Genomic DNA, 23,809 nt, shown 5'->3' with positions numbered 1-23,809 from the left:
TCCCAAGAGCTCTGTGGTTCCTCTCCTTGCTGGAACCTCCCAATGTTACCCTTGGCAGTTCCCACAGCTGAGGTGTTGGTGTAGCTGGGACATACCTTGGGTTTCCCAGTGGAGCCACTTGTGTAAAGGATGAAGAGCTCGTCCTCTGCATCGCACCACTCGGGCTCACACTCCATGCTGGCACTGCTCATCAGCTCGTGCCACCACAAATCCATGGATGGGTTCCAGGGGGTCTGAGGAAAGCAGAAAATCAGACACAGAAGCCCCAAGAGCAAGAGAGGAGGGGAAGAAGGGTGCAGCCCCAACCTTACCCCCCTCATGGACTCGTGGAGGCAGATGTTCACAGCACAGCTGCTGCCCCAGAGCTGTTTGCTGCAAACCATGCACCAGAGCTGCAGCTCCAACTCCAGAAGCTCCTTTTCTCAGCCCACAGCCATTAAAATCCAAACCACCAGGAATGCTGACAAACCACTCTCAGCAGCAGCAGCAGCAGCCAGGAGAGGGCTTCCCACAGCTGCACTCCCACAGCAAACAGGCTCCTCCTGCCCTCCAACAACTCCACAGCCTCAGCACAGCCCCCGGGCCACACACCCTGCAGGGACACCCAGGGCACCATGGCCTGAGACAGAAAGGAACATGTTAAGCATGCACAGACACAAAAAAAATGCGTGATGTGGATTTTCAGGTAATGTTCCAGCTAAGAAGTGACCACTCCAACATGGAACCACCAGCACTGGCCACCTGAAGGAGCCATCGAGGATGCCAGAGCTGTAACAGGGCCACCAGCACTTGTGGCTGATGGGCAGAGGTCACCCCAAGAGCTGTGCTGGCTGCCTGCCTCTCCAGGGTGGCACAGTGCAGTGCAAGACCAAATTGCACCCAACCTTCTCACCTTTCCTCAAAGGAACCTGGGGGGCAACTGAGCAGGCAATTGCTGCCCAGCCTCAGCCCAGCCCTCCTCCATTCCACATCCCTGTGAGGTCAGGCACCCTGACCCACAGCCCTGCAGCTCCCAGCTGGGACACATCTCCTCCTGGCAGAGCTAGAGCCCACAGCTCCCACACAGAGACACAGGGAGCAGCCACAGGGTCACACGGTGGCTCTGCAGCCCTGAAGATGTTCATGTGGCATTTGGAGGCACCAGGACACCAGGGCCTGGCACATGTGGTGCAGGGGACACTACCTGCTTGACAGCTCAGCATATCCAAGCCCTCTTGGAAATCTTTCACAGATCCCCAGGGCTCCTGGCTTTACCTGGGGAAGCAGTTTCCACCAGTCTGTCCCACCAACAAGCTCTGATGAAGTGACCAGGTCAAAAGAGACCTGCTCATAGCAGCCCATCCCACAGTGGCTTCTTTGCATCCCCTCTTCAAGGATCCCTCCATCTTAGCACCCACTGCCCCACAGAGGGGGTCAGACCCATGGCACAGCACACAGCCCCTGAGGCCAAGCCTGCCTCTGCCTGCCTGCTCATCAGGTCCTGACATCATGGCTCCTAGGATGGGGCAGGCAGGGTCCCCATGTTGGGTCTGGAGCTCTGGGCTTGCTGCCAGGGAGCTGTGGCTGATGCCCACAGCCTCACCACGCAGGGAAGAGCATTGTAAGAGTTGCTTTGAGGAGGCAGAGAGAACTGACACCTCAAGGCTGACAGTGTGTCCTGGTGGCCCTGCCACCCCCCTGTCACTCTGCCAGGCACTCAGGGGTTTGTGGCTGTGGATTTGTTCCCAGCAGCAAAGTTGGCAGTGTTGCATTCACCACAGAGCTGTGGGGAGCTCTGGCCAAGCAGTGAATGGGAGCTACAGCTGACATGCAACTGCTGGTAACCTGTTAGGAAGGCACCTGTGGCCGTGCAGTGTTAGGGAGGTGGAGGGCCTGAGGAGGAAGCAGAGGGGATGTGCAAGGCAGTGCAGGCAGTGCTGTCTGTAAATACCTTGGGATGGAGTCTCTGTGAGCTCTCAGTCTTTTTTTCCTGTTAAAAATCCACAAAGAAGGTGTGAAAGTTGAGAAGCAGAGGGTTCACGATGGGCTTTGCAGGCAGGGAGCTGGAAGCCCAGAGGCTGGGATGTTTGGGAATCCCAGCAGGCTGGGATGAGCACTCAGATCCAGTGCCAGGCCAGGAGGTGCCTCTGAGAAGAGCCTGCCCATTTCCATCACCATCCCTGGCAGGTGGCAGGGGCCAAACCTGGCACACAGGGACCCAGCAGCATGGAGCCACAGACCACCCAACAGCACTACACAAACCAGAGGCATGGGGAAAATGTGCTCATGGGGGACAGCAACAGTGTCTGAACAAGCAGAGCAGCAAGAGCCAAAGGGTAAGAGATCCCCTCCAGCCTCCTCCCTTCTCCTGGGACATTCTGCACAACCACCTTACCTCACCAACACTCACCAGCACAGGGACAAACTGCCTGACCAGGGAAGCCCCACACAGGAAGGTTGCTCTGCTCCACTTTCCCCACCCCATTGCAGCTACCCTGCCCTCACAAGAAAAGGGGCAAAAGAGGCCAATGCAACACAACCAGGCTGGGGAGCAGCACCCCAATAAAACTGACACAGGTGAATGAAGAAAATTAACTCAGAGATGCAGAATCTGCTGCACTCCTTGTTCAAGGGATGTGCCCAGACCATCCCTTCTGATAGCAGAGACATATTAGCTGAAATGTGCTCCCCAAACACAACCCATCTCTGAGAAAGCACCAGTGTGGGGATAACCCAATGCAAACAGTCACCAACCACACAGGGACAGAAGATCCTTGCAAGACACAGAGCTGTCAGGCAGCTGCCAGGCAGAGCAGGATGGCACACCAGCCTCAGGAGCTCAGCAGGACTCCACCACACCTTCTCCTCCTTCCAGCCCCATCTCACCACGTGTCTCTGGCCCACCACATCCTTCCATCTGGCTTCAGTGGCTAAGGAAAGCCCCAGCCCTGACAGCTGACACCAGGCCAATGCACAGACTGCCCTCTTCTCAGTGCAATATTCTTGTCATGCTGGGGGGCTGTGCTGAAACCACCCCCCACCCCCAAGCACAAGTCTTACGTTTTTCCTCTCCTGCTCCCACTGTCAGATACAGTGAAAGGTGGCAATTGGTCTTTGGACAAAAGGGCAATTGGAGAGAGCAGCAGGGAGAGGACCTTGGTAAGGCAAAGGAACCATTTTTCAGACCACGTGCAACTCAACAACAGCAAGGAGAGGAGAAAACATGAACAGGAGTCAGTAACCAGGAACATCCAGAGAAGCACTGCTGTGGTTTTGAATCGATGGATTTGCTGGAATCAGGCCCATAGCAAAAATATCCCCACTCCCATCTTCCTCCAGAGCATACCTGTATGTTCTGGCACAGCCTTTTGAGAGGGGGAGACTTGGTGCATGTCCCATCCACTGCTATCTCATCCTTGCCCAGGTGCTTCACCACAATACACTTCTTCAAAGGGAAGCCCCTGGAAGAGGCAGGAGCTGTCAGACCAGGCTGCTGAGGCAGGGGCTGAGCCTGCCTTGCCCTTCCTGGCCTTTGCAGCCAGAGAAGGGCCCTCAGCTATTTTTGTTAAGCACATGGCACCATGGAAACTCCAGGCACACCAGGAATTGCCCAGGGAACCCCAGGAACACAGCTCAGAAAATAGGTAAGGTGTGTGCCCAGCTCACTAAGGATTTATCAGGTGCAGGGAACCCACAAGCATCTCTCACAGGTCACTGCTGGGGAGATTTCTTACACAGCCCAAACTTGTCTACTTGAGACCACACAGATGACTCCCACAGCACCCAGGAGATAGCAGGTGGCTGGTTCCATCCCTAGACATGACTGACTGCCTGATTCAAGAGCAGGAAAGGCTTCTAAAGCCAGATTATAAGGAAAAGAGTGGGGTGTTTGTCTCATCAGGACCAAAACAACCTATCTATAATGCAAACAAAATCACAGAACCATAGATTCCACGACTTGTTTGGGTTGAAAAGGACCTTAAAGATCATTTAGTCCCCTGCCATGGTCAGGGACACCTCCCACAGCCCAGGTTGCTCCAAGCCCCATCCAACCTGGGCTGGAACACTGCCAGGGATGGGGCAGCCACAGCTTCTCTGGGCACCCTGGGACAGGGGCTCAGCACCCTCACGATGAAGAATTTCTTCCTAATGTCTAACCTACATCCACCCTCATGATCTTATCTCCTTTCAGCCCTGTCAGAGTACCAACACACTCTCCCCTTCAGTTAATTCCCAACTTCAGGATCACTTTTGTCCTCCCAAGTGTCTACTTTCACAGATGTAAACTTATGTTTTCAATTTTAGAGTTTTAAATGCTCTTAAAGAGTTTGAATTTCTAAGATGTAGACTATCTGCCCTATATTTTCATGTTCAATCTAACTTACAAGGCCACCTTTGATCTCATATAACCTATGTGTCTGTAAGCTTGTCAAAGTTATTTCACTATGATTATTTCTGTAAAATCTGATGATACATCTACCACTTCATAGTTTATACAGTACCTCAGTGAAGATGCTTAAACAATTAAAGCAGCTTCACCATACACTTGTGCCTAGGCAGACCTTGATCCTGTGCATTCCAGTTGGAGTGTCTGTTCCTGCTCACACAGCCATTTCCCAAACTAGACTTGTTTCTGGGTTATTTCTTTATTGTTGAACTTTGGAGGTTTAAGCCTCATCTTGATGTGCCCCATGGCACAGTGTTCAGTGTTCACAGTGTTCCTTCCCACACCAAGACCTGGGTGATCTGCCGTGGGCCATAACCATGGGGAACACCCTGTCTCCAGCAAATCCTCCTATCCAATACATGGCCTTTAGGCCAGGATGGACAAGAAGAAAGCTAGAAGAAAATATTTTTAGGATGGGAGAGTCGAAGTTACTTTTGAAAGGCACATGAATGTAGTGTAGCTCATGTCTGACCTGCTGCAGATCTCCCCACTTACAAAACCCTCCATGTTCATCTGTGCAGAAGCAGATTTGGGCAGCAGTGCCCTCCTTAGAAGGGAATCCAAACTTACTTGTCTTTACATTTCTGCAGGGCTTCATCTGCAATTTGCTTCAAGTTGATCAGCTTGTCCCCTCGATAAAAGGCGTCTGCAAAATGGTAAGGAAAACATCAGAGGAGCATGACAGCCAAGGCAGCATGGGGCAGCTGGGAGCAAAAAGCAGTTTCAGGAAGGCAGAACCAACTCATGCACTGGAGTGAGGGAAAGCAGCCAGGCAGCTGATGGGAAAGGTTTCTCAATGCACCCTTTTAGCCTAGAGAAACAGATGCCAAGAGAAATAGTGAAATTCCTTCCATGGGAGAAGTTCAAATTTGACCCCACAAATCTCTTGGGAATAATCTCTGAGAAATAGTCCCATGCAGCCAGAACACAGATTGCAGTTTAGGGAGTCCTTTCCATGCCATGGATTTATTAATACAAAAAACCCAGTTGAGGAATTGCAGCAAACACCACCACCTTCCCAATTCTTTGTTTTACAAAGGTGAGAGTTGCATCAGAACTGTTCTTGGAATTGGGAAGGGAGGAATTCTCACATTAGGATTGCCTCATCAGTGATGCAGCTTGTAAACAGCTGGCTGCTTTTGAACAGGAACATGTTTGGAAACATGTTATTAGCAGCTACTGACATCATGCTTTATGGGACAAAGTGGGAGAGCTGCTTAGATTCAAAGTGGGAAACAGTTCTCAAGCACAGCTACAAGCAGGGCGCCCGCCTTGTGGCAGCTCAGCTGAAGCACTGCCCCTTCCTCTTCCATTTCCATCTGGCTTTGGAAATAAAGATGTTTCAGAGAGACACCAGTAATGGCTCAGGGGCACTGATGAATGTTTTACCTGCAGTGATGAGGAGAGAACACCCACAGTCAAGAATCCGCTCACAAAGAGAGTCTGCTGAGAAACCTGCAAACTGGCAGAGGTCACACAACCAAGTCAGCTGGAACACAAAAAAAAATCTAACCCAAAAAAACCCAACAGCATTTGTGCAGTTCAGCCATGGTGAATGATACCACCAGGCAGAGAGCTAGAGGAGCTCATTCCACAGTTAATGCAGAAAAGGGCCAGGAAACTGCAGCACCTTAATTCAGTTTCCATCCACCTCATGGTCAGCAGCCATCTTTCCAGATCCTCTCCCACCAACAAGAGCTGCTCCTTCAAAAAATGCTCAGCACTGAGAGCCATATAAAGAGCTTGTTCCTACCACAGTGGAGTGCAGAGCTCCAATCCTGGTGCAAGCAAGCATGGCTACAATCAGCTCCAGGATCATGGGCATGTAGATGGAAATTCGGTCTCCTTTTTTCACCCCTGTGGAGGGAAAATGAATGTGGTGTCTGTCAAAATGAAAAGGTCACATGGCAAAAAAAGCCAGGACATAGAAACAAACTACTGATTTTAAATCAATGTTTATATGTATACAATAAAGCTTTAGCTTGAGGTAAAGCTGAACCAGCCTTGGGTTTTGCTTTTCAAACCCTGTGGCTCTTGTATGACTGCAATGAACACTTCATGCTCCCACTGGACACAGCCCCTGAAGGGGGCAGAAAGGTAACTGGAGCCCACTGCTTGTTAGAAACTTGGAGCAGGAAGTTTTGAGCACAGATTTCTGCCCTTTCCAGCTGACATGACCAGCAGTGATTACTTTCCACAATCAGAGATGAATCTCCAAAAGTGCACTGCAGAGCAAATCTGCACCCACTCTGCTTCACATGGGTGGAAGCAGAGAGAAGTGAAGCGTTTCACACAGAACTACTCAACAGATTGGCAACCACACAAAAAAAATTAACCCAACCTCCAAAACCCCTGGACTAATACCTTCCTGGTATCCAACACTCCTATTGCTTCAGCTGCCTACCTTGGCTGCGGAGGATGTTGGCAAACTGACAGACTTTGTGCAGCAACTCGCTGTACGTGATTTTTGCAGAATCCCCAGGTTCATTCCCTTCCCTGGAAAATCAAAGAGATTTTTGTTATTGAGCAAGGCTTACAACGTAAGAATGACTCCACAAGTTCAGAGGTACTTTCTTCTTTGGACAAGCATGTGCCCATGCTCTCCTCCAGCATCAAGTCTAATTACAACCTTTAGTAAGAGAGAAACACATTAGGAGGAAAGATAGCACAGACTGTCCCATCTGGAAGGCCTTCCCTGTATGTGCTGGCCACACATGCTTCTGGGGGCTCAGCTGGGTGCTGTAGCTGAGGTGGTGTTTTGGCTGGTGGCAGATTCAGACAAGGACACAGCAGGAAGCACCTCGGTTCCCAGTGCCACCAAACTGGTGGTGTGATTCCTGCCTGAGCAGGGAGAGGATGGCTCCATTTTGTCTGCAAAACCTGGGAGCTCTCTGACACAAGCCCTGCAACCCCACACCCCAGGAAGGCTCAGCTCCTGCTTTGAGCCTTCACTGCCTGCATTTCTAACATGTCCTCCCAACAGATTGCAACAGAGCCTGGCCATGACCTGCTCTGCAAACTGAGCTCTGCAGGTGCTGCTTTGCTTCAGGCTGGGACAGTGGCTGCTGCTGCCAGATGGGCTGATGGGGAAATGGAGGCAGAGGGGCAGGATGGGCTGAGCACCCTACACCTGCCTGGCAGCAGAGGAGAGACAATAACCAGGTCACACCAAACTGCAGACAGCACATGTGAGGGACCAGGTTGTGCCCTGTCCTGAGCCACAGAGCTCCAGCATCTCTTGGATATCCTTGCTGTCCCTGTACACAAAAAGAGCAGATCACATAAGTTGTTTCCTCCTTCTCACAAAGCTTCAGGAGGCAAACTGAGGCCAGGGAATGCTTGTCCTCAAGGCCAGCATGCACAGGGCACCAAGGGAGCAATGCAGAGCAAAGGTACAGAGAAGTTAAAACTTCCACAAAGGTTTTCAGAGGGCTTTCAAAGCCCTTTCCATTCATTCAGATGACTGCAAAAGAGTTTCACTAGCACCAGTGGGGGAAACCTCAGGCTTCGGATTTTAAGATGATTTTGTGTTTAATGGGAAATGAGTCACATCCACAGTTCTACAGGACAAGACTCCTCCTTTCACCTCATCTCCGGCAAAGGCCCCGAGGAGCCTCTCAAGAGCAGGCAATTGCTTTCAGTCTCCCTGCATCTGAAAACAGTTTGGAGTGCCCACAGCTACACTCAGAGAGTGCTCTGCCCTCTTCTCTGGCACAAAAGCCAGATGATGTATTTTAGACAGGGCATTTAAAGGAATGCCCACTCGCACGCTAGCAGCCCTCTGTGCGTCAAAAGAGAGCCTGGAAATCCCTGGCAGCAGAGTTCAGCATTTTCCCTTTGGCAATCATGGGATAAAAGGAAGAGTGGTCAGTCCTGAGCCTCTCCCACTGACTGGCTTGTCCAAATTGAATTGCAAGAGAAATAAAAACATAACAACCCCCCTCACATTTCTGAAAGCATTACGGCAGAGCTGACCTCCATACCTGCAGCCCAAGCCCTGGGGACTCCAACATCCCCCAAGTGCCTCCACTTTTAAGATCTGGTGATGAAAATAAGTTGGCAGCAGCACTGCTAAACATGATCTTTGAGCTAACAGCAAGCTTTCTTCTGAAACGAAAAACCAGCTTTCAGCTCCCCAGACTTCCCAGATACATCATTAGATGGTGGAACACTGTCTGAGCCTGGTGTTTTTCTCATCCCCCTCAAACCAAGTCATGCATTTAGCAACCAGTAATCCAAAATTTTAGTGTCATTTGGGTCACAGCAAGATAGTATCTGGGTTTTCAGCACCTGAGAAGCCCATGTTTTACATACTGCATGTTACATGCACTCTCAGCTGGAGAAAGGCATTTTCTGGCCTTACAGTCTCAGCTGAACCACCCATAGACTAACTAAGTATGAATCCTTTGCACAAATATGAGTCCTTATGTGCACAAAGAAGCACAACCAGGGACCTTCTGAGGCAGGCTTTCCCCTAGAAATTGGTGCTTTGTTGAAATTGGTGCTTTGTTCGTGCAGAGATGGTAACTTTCTAGCTGCCTGCAGCCATTCATTGTCAGGACCAGATAGCCCAAGGGCATCAGGGACCATCACCACAGAGGTGTGCAGGACAGTGGTGCCAAGGTCTGCACAAAACAGGTCCCTGTCCTCGTGTTAGAGGAAGCACAAGCTCTGCAGAGCACTCAAACTGCTCCCTTCTGCCAGCAGTTAAAATAGGCTAACAGGCTCTGTGATGCACTCGAGCCCCACAGCACACACCTCTGGTGGCCCTACCAGAATCTCAGCTACAAACTACCAGGTGGAGAAGTCATCCTGGGCAGGGGAGGAAGAAAACATCAGGTTGGAGACCTGAATATTTATCACCTTTGTGGCAAAACCATGTTACAGGAGGATCATGGGCTGCCTGCCTGCTTAGCTGGGAGCCTGCCCTTGGAGATGCTGAGCTGTGCCCTCACTTGACCTGGTGATCATGTAGTGAAATCAAGGTTAAGCTTTCCCAGATGAGTGACCACACTGGTTGAGAAAAAGATTTAGTGCTGCACATAAATTGTGCAGTTGGGAAAGAGGTTTGTAGGAGCAGGCAAAGATGACTTGAGAGCCACACTGACCTGAGTGAATCATAGAATCATAGAATTAGCCGGGTTGGAAAGGACCTCAGAGATCATCTAGTCCAACCCTTGACCCACCGGAGCAGTTGCTAGACCATGGCACTGAGTGCCACATCCAGTCTTTTTTTAAATGTCTCCAGGGACGGAGAATCTACCACCTCACCGGGCAGTCCATTCCATAGCCTAATCACCCTCTCCGTGAAGAAATTCTTTCTAATATCTAACCTAAACCTCCCCTGGCACAACTTAAGACTGTGTCCTCTTGTCTTGTTGAAGGTCGTTTGTGAAAAGAGTCCAGTTCCCACCTCGCTACAGCCTCCTTTCAGGTAGTTGTAGACAGCAATGAGGTCTCCCCTGAGCCTCCTCTTCTCCAGGCTGAACACCCCCAGCTCCCTCAGCCTCTCCTCATAGGGCCTGTGCTCGAGTCCCTTCACCAGCCTGGTTGCCCTCCTTTGGACCTGTTCCAGGACCTCTACATCCTTCTTAAACTGAGGGGCCCAGAACTGGACACAGTACTCGAGGTGTGGCCTAACCAGCGAGGCTGACGGGCCTGTAGTTTCCCGGGTCCTCCTTCCGGCCCTTTTTGTGGATTGGCGTGACATTCGCCAACTTCCAATCATCTGGGATGTCCCCCGTGAGCCAGGACTGTTGGTAGATGATAGAGAGAGGCTTGGCGAGCTCTTCTGCCAGCTCCCTCAACACTCTTGGGTGGATCCCATCCGGTCCCATAGACTTGTGGGGGTCCAAGCAGCTCAAGAGGTCACTGACTGTGTCCTTCAATATTACAGGGGGGCTGTTTAGATTTTTATCACCTGAGCTTGTGGGAGAGATCCAGGATGTGGAGCAGCAATGTGGGAGAGGGAAGCTGTGTCCAGATGTGTCTGTGGGTGCTTACATCAAAGCAAGCTGGGAGGTTCCTGTGCTCTGCTAAGCATCAGAGCTGACTATTGGACTTCTCAAAGCACTGATCTGCTTCAGCCACTTGAGCCTTACAGCACCCACCCCAGCTTTGGGATAACAACCAGCAGGAAGGTGGCAACTCCTCAACCCACTACAGCACAGTGGCCAAGAGGATGCACACTTCCCAAAACACCCAAATGGACCACACAAAGCTGCCCCCAAAACAAACCATCAATGCTGTTTGGTTTCTCTCTTGCACCAGATTTCTAAGTAACAATTATTTGCATAAGCTGAGCAGGGGAAGAATACACCTTCCCTGTGCAATGCTGCTGCAGTGCTTGCAGGGAGCAGCAGGAAGCACAGGCTGCATCAGTGGGAATTAAGGTTTCCGAGGTAATTGCCAATGATAATTGTGGTTTGCAAGGGTTATAAACACCACTGAGAAGCTGGTGTACAAGAGCAAATGATGAAAAGTTGAGCAAGTGAAGTGCTGCAGGGTTTTCAAGATCTGCCAGACCATCTGCAGATCCACAGGCAGGCAGAAAAAAAATCACAGACCACAGCAAACTACAGCACAAAGCCAAAGCCTGTCTGACTCCTTCAAGCACTCCCACTGAGGACCAAAGGGGGTGAAGTTCATTTAAGTTTCTCCTTTAAGCTCCTGTGACCACAGCACCCTCAAATAAAAATAACCTCAAAGTTACCAAGCATAGCTGGGGCGTGGGGCATGTGGAAGGTGAATTTTCAGAGCAAAGAAAATCAACTAAAAGCCTTACAAGTTCCAGTCTGTGACTGGTGGAGAGGCCCTGGAAGCCCACACAGCAGTTTTGTCTAATGCAGGGAGAAGGCTCTGCATTTTAGCTCTTGGAAAGCATATTAAGGAAGCAGGGACTCCCAGTTTGAAATGGTGATGAGTGAGAGGGAAAGGACCCTTTCTCAGATCATGCAGTGTCACAGGGAGAATTTGCACAGTGGGAAACTGTGGAAAACATCCAGTAGAGCAGAGATAGGGACTGGGGGAATGTCCACCCTAAAACACCTCTAGTGCTGTCTACACTAACACATGCTCAGAGCCCAAAACCCCTCCTAAGCATAGGACCAAGCTGCTGCATGAGAGACATGGGATGGAGACAAGCAGCCCATCTCCAGAGAGAAGGAAGGAGCTCTCCTCTGCCCCAGAGCTCCTGCAGGGTCCTCACGTGCAAGGGCACTGGGGGCAGCCAGGCAGGTTCAGGGCTTCCCAACCCACCCCGTGTCCAGAATTAGAGCAGCTGAAATGCCAAGCAGAGCTTGGAGGGGACGAGCTCCTGTCACCTGGGGAGCAGGCTCATGGTCTGGCCACATGGGCAGCCTGAGCCCTGGGCTCTCCTGATGCCTGTGCTGGCACGGGGGGGCTGCGTGTTCGGCCACCACGGCCACCAGCTGCTCATGAGCCTCCTGGTGACATTTGATCCTGGCTTTTCTCAGGAGAACTGGGAAACCTGGGGCTTGAAGAAGGGTCTGTCTGGAGCCAGGTTGGTGATTTGGGAACAACAGCCTCCAAGACTGAAAAAAATATGATTGTTCTCTCTGCCACCAGCTTTGTTTTTCCCACCCAACACTTGATGAATGGTGCTTGGGTAGAGAGAGGCCTTTAAAATCCATCCTTGGGAAAACACATTCAGTTGGTATGTGAAGTCTGGAGAGACCAACTGCACAAGCTAATGAGAAAAAACCACCATTTAATTAGAAAAAAAATGTTTGTGTTTGCATGGATTGCTCAGTATGGAAAAGCTGTGAGAGATACCAAAGCAGGAGGGTCTCCATCAGGGTCTGCACCACTGACTCCAGGAGGGAGGTAGGGGGTAGGTGATAGAAATGGTATTGCAAAAAAATTTCATGACAACAAACCTTCATGAGAATATTTCATAACAGGACAGAAAGCCCAGCCCTACCCATGCTTACCATCATCTATCTCCCTCCCACCACAGTAATGAAGAGCAGCAAACACCCAACAAAGTTGTGAGAAGGCTGAGAGGCTTCTTGTGTAAAAGGTTTACCAGGAGGTTCAGCTCTGGTGGTTTCTGCAAGTCATGCTCCAGTACTGTTGCATCATGACAAGGATCAAGGATCACATTCATGTGTCAGTGAAAGGGCAGAACCTGGGAGGGGCTGGTGAAAAAGCTTTCCTAGCATATTCAGAAATATTTGGCAGCACTTTGAGAAAAGACTCTTGAGAGAACAGAAATCTTAAGGAAGAGAAAAAAATCTTACTCATCTAACAGCATCACTTTCTAAAATTATATAATTACCTTAGAGATTTGCATTAAAAACTGTTTTTCCCCTCCCGTGCCCCCCACATACTCTGGTAGAGGCTAAGACAGCTCCACTGTCAAATCCATCTCTGAGCCAAACCATCTCAACTAGAAGTTGGTCATGACAGGATCAATGGGTTCCTGTTACTGGGAAGAAACCCAAACCAGGCTGGAATCAGCACCTGAGCTCTGTGCCTGCAGAGCACAATGTGCTGTGGCCAATCCCCAACATCCATCCTTTCCAGACCCCTTGGCTCAACCACAGACCCTACTGTGCCTGCATTTTACACTATAGCTAAAATGGAGCATATTTCTAAAGGTGATCAGACTTTTAATCACCTTTAAAAATAGCCATGTGGAAATGCAGCTTACAATGACAACACCCAACACCCTGACTGGCTGCTGGTGCCCCATAGGAAAGAACACATCAATCTCTCTGTCCTTGCTTCTCATTAAATACATTCTCAGCTACTCTTTCTATTTGCAGCCTTTCAGAACTAGAACAAATACCAGAGGCATCTAAAAAAAAAAAAAATTATCTTGTGCAGCTCAACCACTGTTCACTTCATCACACCCTGAGTGATGCCTACAGCTCAGAGCACAGCTAGAGGTGGACACTGCTCCAAAATCACTCATTTAGCTCCTGACCCTCCAAAATTCCCTCTGATTTTCCCACTCAGCTGCCAGGCTACACACTTGAACTTGCCTCAAGCCCCTTAGCCTCTGGGATGCTCAGACATCTCTAAAGGGACCAACACCTCCTGCCTCCCACCACTGCACCAACATGAGCAACCCAGACACATGGAGTTGATGGGTTTGTACAGAGAGGCACAAACCTCCAGGGGCAGGCAGCAGGACTGACAGCAGCCATCAAGCCCCTCCTCAAGCGAAATCCACTCTTTTGCCACTTTTGAGCAAACAAGGCAGTTTACAAGCACTACAGAGCACAAAACCCTGGTGATGGTGCTGGCAGGTACCTGCTCTCCAGCCAGGGGAACTCTGCTCCTCTGTGGCTCCACAATTTTTCCTACTCACTTGGTACTGTGTAGCCATCAGGTCAAGAGGATATGCATTAACTTCCATTATGTGCTTACTTTCTTAAGTATTTTGCAAGACAGGACAACAGCCAGTGAAGAAAAAGAGGAAAGTTTAAGATTTTTAAACAAAAATTTGTTTAAGCTTTTTGTTGGTTTTGGTCTGGTTTTTTATTCTCTCACTCTTTTTTTTTTTTTTTCCCTTTTTTTTTTTGGCAACAGAGCTCAGTGCAAGGCTGACCCAGTAGGTCACTGAGTTTGGCTGACCTCAGTCAGCACTTGTAACTTAGTGAGCCAAGTCCACAGAATGATGTAGGAAAAGTGTAAGAATCTGACATTAAACATTTTTTAAACATTTTAGATGTTTACCATCTAAATATTTCCAGGGGAGCACAGACTACTTTAGCAGCCCAAGAGGAGGGAGAGCTTACTTCCAGCACAAGACAGCTGATTCCTTCTTTGAACAATTTGCAGTTGAGCCAGGAAACATACCCTGGACAAAGTGTCTGTAAGGAAAATAGACAAGGAGCTTCCTGCAGCTGGGAAATGCCTGATTTGGGGAAAAACTGCATCTCTGGATGGAGCATCCTGCCACATTTGTAGAAACACTGGAAGCCAAGCAAGCTGGTTCCAATGGAAGCTCAAACAGTATCCGTAGAGGCCATGACAGGAAATGGAACTTTTAATCAGCTTCTTGGAGGACATTTCAAATTCCTGCCTCAGAAAGCTCTGCAGGTGCTGGCCAGGTGTCACACACTGCACTGTCATCTTGGTCTGTGCAAGCAGTCTCTCTCAGAAGATGGTCACAGGCAACAGAAATGCAGAACATGCTTCACTATCAGGAAGGCAGGGACAAAAAAGTAGCCAGGAGGGGCATCAAATTGCCTTGAGGGATTCCCCTAAAGAAGGCAGGTGGCACCTACTGAAAGATGGGCTTTGAATTTACAAAAAAGTGCAAGGGCTCATGAGTTCATGTCAACATTTACAAGGGATGTAGAGAAATGCAAAGAGAGAACAGAAACCCTGCTCCAGCTGTGAGCAAGCCCTGCAGCAGGGCTGGGCAGAGGAGGCTCAGGGAGCTGGTGGGATACAAGGGGATCTGTTAACCCTTTACATTTAAAAATCTTTAACCATCAATATTAAGCTCTGGGCACAGAAAGCTCATCAGGCACAAAGAATGCAACTACCCATGAGAAAATTGCCATGCTTGGAACAAGCACCTAACTCACACCTCTTTCACTAAAGCCTGATGATTTCTGTCCCCTGTAAATGGCACTTCTTGGAGGAAGCTGCATCCACATGGAGCCCAAGTTCTTGTTCATTTCTGCTCCATTCACACCAGGGGTGCCAGGGGAGAACACACCAGCCATTCACACAGCTAAAATAAAATAATCAGGTTTTCTAGTCCAATGAGCAAGCTGAAGGCTCTGATCATCCATGCCCTGAATTTGCACTGGAGTTCACTGTCCATGAACACCCAAGTTTCAACTCCCCTGCCAATATTCCTGATACACCACCACTGCACAACTGTGGTGCCCTCTCCCAGCAGTAATTAAACTGTTCTTGAACACACCAGGGTGCCTGTAACACCTGCCAGAGTTCCAGGTTTCACAGACATGAGTTATTGCCTGTGGATGCACCCCCTCATCCCTCCCCCAGGCAGTTACTGTGCAATCACACACCCAGGACCATGAACAAAGGGGGCTCTGGACAGGCTGTAAGCCAACAATTTAAGATAGGGGTGCAAGAAGCAGTTAATGAAAATCATTAAACCCCTTGTGATGGATCAACAGAACCTGATCCTTTTGTCAGAGGAATGAACAGCTACAGAGAAAAAAGCCAAATAAGAACACCAAGGAAGCCACAGGTCTCATTTACACAGCAGCACTGCACTTCAGCACTGGAACATTCCCAGCAGCTCAGCCAAGAGCCTCATAGACTAAAAATACCATGCTGGGTCAGAACCAGGGTCTGATGTCTTGTTTCCAGGAGGAGGAGATGCTGATGATGGAGCACACATGAGCCTGGCACTCTCAGAGGCAGTTTCAGCACTGATCCTTGGGGCAACCTACTGCTGGTCCTGGAAAGTGACCACTGAACGTGAGGAAGCAAAGGACAAGGCTAAACCCTCTCTACAGAAAGAACTTTCTTCCATTGAAAGTTAAATTAGTTTCTTGAATAACCCTTTGTGGGAAGCCTCACAATGGTGGTCTGAAAACAGCTGCATCTATGTGCTCAGTGCCACCCACCTTGGACTTTAGCAGGTTACCAGCAGGACCTCCCTTCACAGCAGCTCCATCACCTTTCCAAGCCAACTGCACTGGTCCATGCTCACAGTGACCTGAATCTCCTGTACCACCAGGGATGCAAGTTGGAGTTTTGGGTTCCCAGGACCCCTCCATTGCCTTCTCTAGATGGAGTGGGGCTGGCAACCTCCCAGTCCTTGGCACAGCAGCACAGTAACACAGCATTCCCTGGCCAGCAGCTCTGCAATTTCACATGCAAGTTCCTGCAGTCCTCTGGGGAACATGCCATTTAATCCTGGCCACTTATTGGCATTCAACTTGTTTATCTGCTCAAACACTTCCTGGATATCCCCTTGTATTTATATAGCTGGATGCTGTATCTCTGCCAATAGCAGCTACCAAGGGTTTCAGATATAAAGGTTGAGAGCAAAGAGCTCCAACACAAACCAAATGAAAGGTGCTCCCTGATTCAAGGCTCCTGCCAGTGTGTTCCCAACCAGGAGAGCTCACACAGACCCTTTCTTTACTTACTGCTCAGCTACAGAGCAACTACACAAGTGCTGCCCAAGCATTTTCTCTCTTTACAGACTTAACAGAGAAGAAAAGTCCCATTCTGCCAATGGGAACATTATTACAGGTTATTTCAGCCCATTAGAAGCTACAGTGAAAATCTTCAGTAACAATGAACAACTCCCATGGAGGCACAACTCCAGAGCTACCTCTGAATGGGCAACACCACAGGCACTGTGCAATCAAGTGCCACCAACCTTTAGTACCCATTCCCTTCCTTCTCTGCACTGGGGAGCAGAAAAGAAGAAAGCTGAGAGCACCTGCTGGCTCCTTGCTCCTGCCCTGCATCCCATGATGGAAAAGGCTCTGCAGAGCAAGGACAGGGCTTGAGGTCTCTGAAACATCAAACCAAGGTGTACCTGGCAGGGAAGAGCCATGCTCTGCTTCCAAGTCACCCCTTGGAAAGGAAAACCAGTTTCAAGTGACTGGGTGCCTGCCAGCTGTTCCAGTAACGTGATGCTCAACACCCTGACTCATTGCAGCCAGGAAAGCACCCCAAGTGCTGAAAGCCCACAGGACAGGACCTGCCTGAAAAAGAGATTTTGCTGCTCTCACACATGTAATTCATCCTTCTGGCACAACTGCTCACCCAGGAACTACCTCAGAGATTTCCCTAGCAATAAAGAGGACATGGGATGCAGCACACAAATGCAAGACACTAACAGAAACATTTGGGACAGCAGAACTTTAGTGAGACAGGAGAAAACTGGCAGATTCTAGGTCTCAGCAGACACACATATAGTCTTTGGAAACAAGTTTCAGACTATGATCCCTGTGGTTTCCAGCCCCTCAGGCCAAAGGAAGAATGTCCAAACCATTAAGGAGGTACCACCGAGCTGCCCTGTGGCAGCATCATCTTCAAATCTCATCTGCAGCCAAACCCATAGTAGGATAATCTGAGTGCTTATGTGAACCCAGTTATTTCTGAGTCCAGCACAGCCTTGCTCCAAACAACCCACAGCTGAAGATGCAGAATCCATCCACCAATGCTGTAAAGCCAGGGTGCTACATCTAAGAACAAGCCAAGAGTCCCTCTTGTCCCACTTTGCCCTTGTACATGAATATCTGAACACAGCAGTTATTTGGATGGGTTGGTGACTGTCCCAGAGCTAGGAGAGGAAGAATTAAAAAAAAATAAAATATATATATATATATGTCAGGAAAGTACATGACCCGGATGTGTTCAAATACAACAGCTACTCCCTTTACTCCTTTTTTTTAATACCAGGTCTCTATGGATACTCCTACCATCCCCACTCTCTCAGTACCCATGCAACTCAAGAGTCAGAGAGGGCCTCACAAAGCAGAGATGTTCACCTTTGAAGGGATGAGAAACACTGCTGTAAAACATTCAGGCAGATGCAGCCAGTTTTGTAAATCCATTCCCAGGCTGGAAGATTTCACAAAATCCACTAGAAGACAGCTCTACTTTGTGTGATGGAAAGCTACAGCTACCATTGCCCTTGAAGGACAGTACAAGATCTATAGCTTAATAAAATGCAAGTACATTCAGTGTATTTTATTACCTACTTAAGTGCACCTGATCTGCCTGATTTCCAGCAGCAAGGCACTATAGTGTCCAGCAATGCTTCTAAAATGATATCTACCCAGGCACCAGCCTCTCACTCCATTCTCAGCTCACACAATGATACAGGGGAGGCACCTCAGAAAACTTCTCTTCTTTTCAGGGCTAAGTGTGGCCACCCCCTTTCTCATGCAGAATCCCCACCAAGGAAATGAGCTGTGCTGAGCCTGGCAGTGCTGTGAGCACACACCAAACACGTGCTCATTTTTCCATCATGCTTCTCTCTGCTTTAGAGCTCACTTGGATTCCCCTACGGAGAAATCCCTCCACAGCAGGAATGGGGGAAGAGCAGCATTGGGGATGGCTGTTTGGTAGAGCTCTGACTGCTGTCAGCAGCCTGCAAATGAGTGTCTGCAAATGTCTATCAGTAAACATCACCTTCCCAGTGGTGAACTTTTGTTCTTTAAACAAACTGTGTTATTCAGGGATGTGCTTTCACTACCAAGGCAGTGTTGAAAGAGGCTGCATCACTGGAATTATGACAAGTGATTCAGGAAGTTACCGAAGAAATCAAGAGTCACTTTAGCACAGGGCAACTTCAAAGTCCTGAAGGCAATGGGAGTAGCAGAGCTGAGCACATTGAGCAGAAGCTGGCTGCAATTAAACACTTCTGAAAGTCTTGATTCTAACAGCCAATATCCTCTGTCACATGTTCTCTGAATATGACAGCAACAGAAGACACTGCACAGGAATCTACAGGGAAAAACATAACACAGTGCTGCTCTGGGTTATGGAGAACAATAACTTGGTTCTCAGTATTTTAAGGTAAGATTATTTCTGCAAATGGAAGAGGTCCAAACATTTGCAGCAGAAATACAGCACAGCTTCACCCAGCTTCACTCTCAACTCTGGAATGGCACATCCCAGAATGAAGCACTCCATGGTGAGGGGCAGCCACCAGACCAAGGTGTACCAGTAGCTCTCAGGGGCCCCAGGAACCAGCAGGTGTGGTCTTTTCCCAATTGGTCCCAGTAACACATTCAGACCAAACCAGTGTTTAACAATCTATCCACTCTGGAAGGCTGCTGTTCAAAAAGTAGTTCCAGTTTCCTAAAAAAAAAACCAAAACCCAAACCTCCAGAAATGCTCCTGGATAGTGCTCTGCTTTTGGCTTTGTTTCTTCTTTTTTTTTTTTCCTTTATTTTTTAAACATGCTCTATAGTTGTTGTTTTTTTACCTGTAGAAAGATTTATTGGAAGAAATCCCACAACTACACGCCCCTAAACCCTTTATTAGGGTTTTTTTTTTTTAAATAAAACCACCACCTTTTCCATTTAATCTTTGCACAGCGTGTTTGTTCTAGGCCCAGAATGGGAATGATAAGCAGTTATTAATGTGTTTAAACAAAGCTTTAGTAAGCTCTGTCAACCTTTATTATCTTCATTTCTCCTTCCTAGATGTGTTATTTCATTTATAAGCATAAGAAAGCAGAAAATTGATAATGGTCTTCCAAGGATGGCAGAAGCCAGCAGCACCCTGCTAAGCACATGCTCCTAGAGTATAGGGAGGCTAAAAACAGTGCCCTGAGCTCCTGCCCCTGGTCCCACCAGGACTGCAATTGGGCTGATAGATCTGAGAAAGAAAGGCAAGAACTTTGTGCTTTAGCTATGCACAGGTTACATAGAGAAGAGGTTTCATCCAAGCCCCATCACACCCTGGAGTATAATTAAAGAGAGCTTTGTAGTAAGTATTTTGCTTTTTGTGTTCCCACTTTGTTATATTTTTACCTCCACAAACTTCCCAGCCTGATGTTGATATGAGATTACTAACAGACACTTGAGCACAGAAATAAGGGTCTGTCAGTGTCACAGGTATAGGTGCAGCACAGTTAAGCACACTGTGCTCCTGCTCTAATTAACACAACCCACCACAGATGAAGTCCTTAGCACTGCTTCAAGTCCCCTAGAAGTGTCCTCAGGGTCACAGGTAGCTTGGCCAGTGCATTTCACCTTCCAGACCTGCAAAAGGCAGAGTAGGTATCTACCTGCACAGTAACCACAGTGTCATTGACTTCAGCCTTGCCACGTGATTATGAAAGAGATTTCATTTCTGAGAGCAGCACTTTATCAGAAACATTTCCTGGAGCTTCTGTTCCTTTTTAGACCACATCAGCAATACCACAGAAAGAGGAATCAAAAGCAGCAAGGATAGAAATACTTGTAACTTTCACAAGCAGCAAGAAATACCACAGTGAAACAGGCAACAAGGAAAATTCAAGTATTTCCTCCCAACTCGGGACAGTCCTTTTGAACTACATGGTTCTAAAAGCACCAAAAAAATGATACTGCAACAGTCAATGACATCTATGTACAAATTTTGCAGCATGAAGTAATCATATGTCCAACTTGTTGTGCTAAAGAGCAATCCCATGTGCTCACCCTCTGAGCTGAGCAGATTTAGGAAGCCCTGGACCAGAAGTGATGAAGGAACCCTCAGAGCAGCTTGGCTGTAACAGATGCATATGAAACGCTTCAGTTCTTGCCAGTCCATGCAACTGGAAGCAGCCACAGCAGCTCAGAGTTTGGTCAGGACCCATCTCTTCTTCTCATGGACACAGTAAAAACGTCATTCACTTCTTCCCTCCCTCCTCAAATTTCTCATCTCTGAAAGCAGGGATCATCATCTTGTAACTTTTCTAAGTTCTCAGAGACATCTGGTCACTGACACTTTGGTACAATCTAAGCACCTTTTGCCATCTCAGCAAACTATAGATGTTCTTCCAAGCAAGTAACTGGCCAAGGCATTTACAATATCCCAGTTTCTCCTAGGAATCCTCTTTGGCTTTCAGAGGCTCATTTCTTTTTTGACCTATCACACAGCGTGACAAGTCTCAAGTGTTGTAGGCAAGGTGGCTTACTCAGAGTGCTAAGTGCAAAATGTGAAAGGACAAGACAACAGCAATTAACATTTTGTTACTGAAGAGATGAGTGTGCACAGAGAGGCACATGCATGCTCCTAGAAGAGTGATTTTACAAGTCACAGCCCTTAGGTCTCCTTCCTCAGGACCACAGTGCCCCAGGCTGACAGGTCAGCCCCACACACATCACCTTCAGCACATCTCCCATCAACATCAACTGAGAGCTCCAGACATCCCAGTGCGAGCTCACCTGTGACAGACCTCTGCTAGGAGAGTTTATCTCAAAATAGTCAGGAAAAACTGTCTGTTTAGGAGGAAGAGACACCTTGTTTTTCTGCATTGAACACCACAACTGAGACACCCACCCTTTAAATATCCACTGCAAGTTTTGCTCAGCATCACAAATATCCCCACAAAAGCTTCAGAATAACAGGAAAATTCTTCATCAAGACCAAATTTAAGTTGTAGGCTGCTGCCTGTCACCCAAAGATTTATACACACCCACTCCCTCCATAAATCCCAGGCCACCTTTGTTTGCTTTGTTTGCTGGCTCACCTTTACCTGAATGAGTTTACAAAGGAGTTTTCATTCAGAAGCTACAGTCATTTTACATCTGAATGAGTTACAGAATGTGCTTTACTAGCAGGGAAGTAAATACTTCCCATCATTTCACCTGCATCTTATCAATGTGATTATTTGCTCTGCAGTAACTGTAATCTGAGGTGGCAGATGGATGGGCAGAAATTCCAGCATGAGCCCAATGTTACAGTTGCAGCCAGAACTCCACGGGGGAAATGTGTTCCTCTCTGTTAGCAGGGTAGCCCCCACTCAGCCACACACCAGGGCAACTGTTCAGCTGCACAAAACACCTTGGGAACAGCACAGTTGTTCATGGTTAAGAGAAACTTATTTTTATCGCACTGACGGTGAGACTTCTCCAGATGCTCTGCTGGAGATGATGACTCCCTATAACCCAAGTTACTGCATCCCAACAAGAACTACATTTAACTTTACTCTGGTGTCATACCCATGCAACATAAACCCGTGTTAGTTCAAGAGAAACACCAAAACACACGAGTGGGCAAGCCCTGGTCTCAGTCTGGGGACACAGCTGTGGTGCCGGCTGGTGTAGTGCTGCAGAGGAGCTTTAGCTCTGGATCCCAGACATCTCCGGTGAAAACTGTTTTGCATCAATATAAAAATTTTAAGTTTTACATGGCTTTTAAGATTAGTATCTGCTCTGGTAATAGCAATACAAATATACTTTAGATAGGGCTGAAAGTTGGCTTTCCAGAGGTAGCACAGAGAAGTTTTTGAGAGTACACAGCATTATCCATGTTGAAGTGTAAGGAATCAATACATAAGTTCAGGTTTTAGAAGAATCTTTTCTGTCACCTGCTTGGAAACTTGCCAGACCCACGAATCATGAAAACAGGAGATCTGGAGTTAATTTGTTTTGCTGTTGGTAGTTAACCATTCCTCATCCTGTGGCTTCACCTACATCTACCTGCTTCCCATGGCAACTGCAGCACCTGCCTCAACACCCTTTGATTGCTCTTAACTTTTGGTAAGTACACCTGCAAAGGCAGAGCTGGAAGACAAAAGCTCCTCATGACTGTGCTGGGTTACCTCGGGCAGAGAGGATCCACGGTTCAGCTCTTCTCAAACACAAAGACAGCAAGCACCTGCTCTACCTATGTAAAGGTTAAAGCCTCTCTGGTTTTACCATGTGCTAAGTGACCTCACCAGAAATCAACAGCATTTACACGCTCTGTCATGATATTTACACGTTTGATACAATAACAAAACCAGAAATTTACCAGTAAAAAGCAACTTTGTCCCCGAGTTTCTTCTCATTGACATTTCTGTCCAGCAGGTTGTAGCAGATGTTGGTGGTCGCCCCTTTCATCCACTCAATGAAGATCTTCCCCTTCGTCACATCAAAGTTGTACTTCAGAAAGGGTCCCGTGTGCTGACTCTTCCAGTAAAACTCTTTAGCGATGTCACCCCAAAATTCTGCAAAGGCAACGGCCAGAGATCGTGACCCACAAACACACCCCGAGCAGGAAGGAAAGGCTTTTGCGGACGCGAGGGGCAGCCCCGCTCCTCCCGCACCCCACAGGGCTCTCCCCAAGCCCCCCGCGGGCAGCCCCGCAGGAACCGGCAGCTCCGTGCGGGCACAGCTCCCCCGCCTCGCCAGCCTCCCCGCCCCACCCTGCCGCGGGCCTTCCCCGGGGGGGAGCGGGCGGGCAGAGGGTTCCCGGCGCTCACCGTGCGGCTCCTCCACGGAGCGCTGGTAGAGGCGCTGGTAGTGGGGCAGCGAGGGGACGTGAGCTGCGGGGAGCAGCTCGGGCCGCGGGCGGTACAGCCCGGCCTGCTCCTCGGGCAGCACCATGGCGGGGGACCGGCAGCTCTGGGCGAGCGGGCGGGCGGACGGACGCACAGCCCGCTTCAGAGCGGCACGGAGCCGGGGGCGGGCACGGCGGAGAGGCGGGAGGAGAGGGCGGAGAGGTCCGCTGAGCACCGCCTCGGAGCGACGCGCCCGGCCCGCCCACCGCCCCGGGGCCTGCGGAGCCCGGTCAGGCGGAGGCAGGCGGTGTGCGGTCGGCAGTGCCGTCCCGTCGGCCATGTCACTCCGGCAGCCGCCACCGCCACGTCAGCCATGTTTGCCCCCACCCGCATGTCCGCCCCTGTCCGCCCCTGTCCGCCGTGTGCCCCTCCCCGCTCCACTCCTGTTCTTCTGTCAGACATGTCAGTGGTATCCCCATCTCAGAGGTGTCCTGTCAGCC

General features: G+C 49.0%; 1 protein-coding gene across 3 annotated transcripts in view; it reads right to left on the bottom strand.

Annotated features, from left to right (window-relative positions):
• Nucleotides 1-23,511, bottom strand: part of ACSS2 (acyl-CoA synthetase short chain family member 2) — a 31,053-nt gene extending 7,542 nt beyond the window's left edge. The window contains exons 1-9 of one of the 3 annotated variants that reach the window (XM_008506350.2): nucleotides 23,292-23,511; nucleotides 22,841-23,036; nucleotides 6,831-6,922; nucleotides 6,180-6,283; nucleotides 5,816-5,888; nucleotides 4,997-5,072; nucleotides 3,326-3,440; nucleotides 1,931-1,969; nucleotides 96-233 (exon numbers count right to left, since the gene is read on the bottom strand). In XM_008506350.2, coding sequence (XP_008504572.2) covers nucleotides 96-233; nucleotides 1,931-1,969; nucleotides 3,326-3,440; nucleotides 4,997-5,072; nucleotides 5,816-5,888; nucleotides 6,180-6,283; nucleotides 6,831-6,922; nucleotides 22,841-23,036; nucleotides 23,292-23,415 — 957 coding nt within the window. In that variant the 5' untranslated portion in view covers nucleotides 23,416-23,511. Of the gene's footprint in view, nucleotides 1-95; nucleotides 234-1,930; nucleotides 1,970-3,325; nucleotides 3,441-4,996; nucleotides 5,073-5,815; nucleotides 5,889-6,179; nucleotides 6,284-6,830; nucleotides 6,923-22,840; nucleotides 23,037-23,291 lie in introns of those variants that run through there. The other 2 variants (XM_030463040.1, XM_030463041.1) reach the window with 2 other exon arrangements.
• Nucleotides 23,512-23,809: the final 298 nt, after the last annotated feature.

The sequence above is a fragment of the Calypte anna genome, chromosome 20 (assembly GCF_003957555.1).
Source record: "Calypte anna isolate BGI_N300 chromosome 20, bCalAnn1_v1.p, whole genome shotgun sequence".
In the NCBI taxonomy this organism is placed as follows: Eukaryota; Metazoa; Chordata; class Aves; order Apodiformes; family Trochilidae; genus Calypte; species Calypte anna.
Note: the sequence above shows the minus strand (reverse complement) of the source record. Positions and strands in the feature narration are given on the sequence as shown.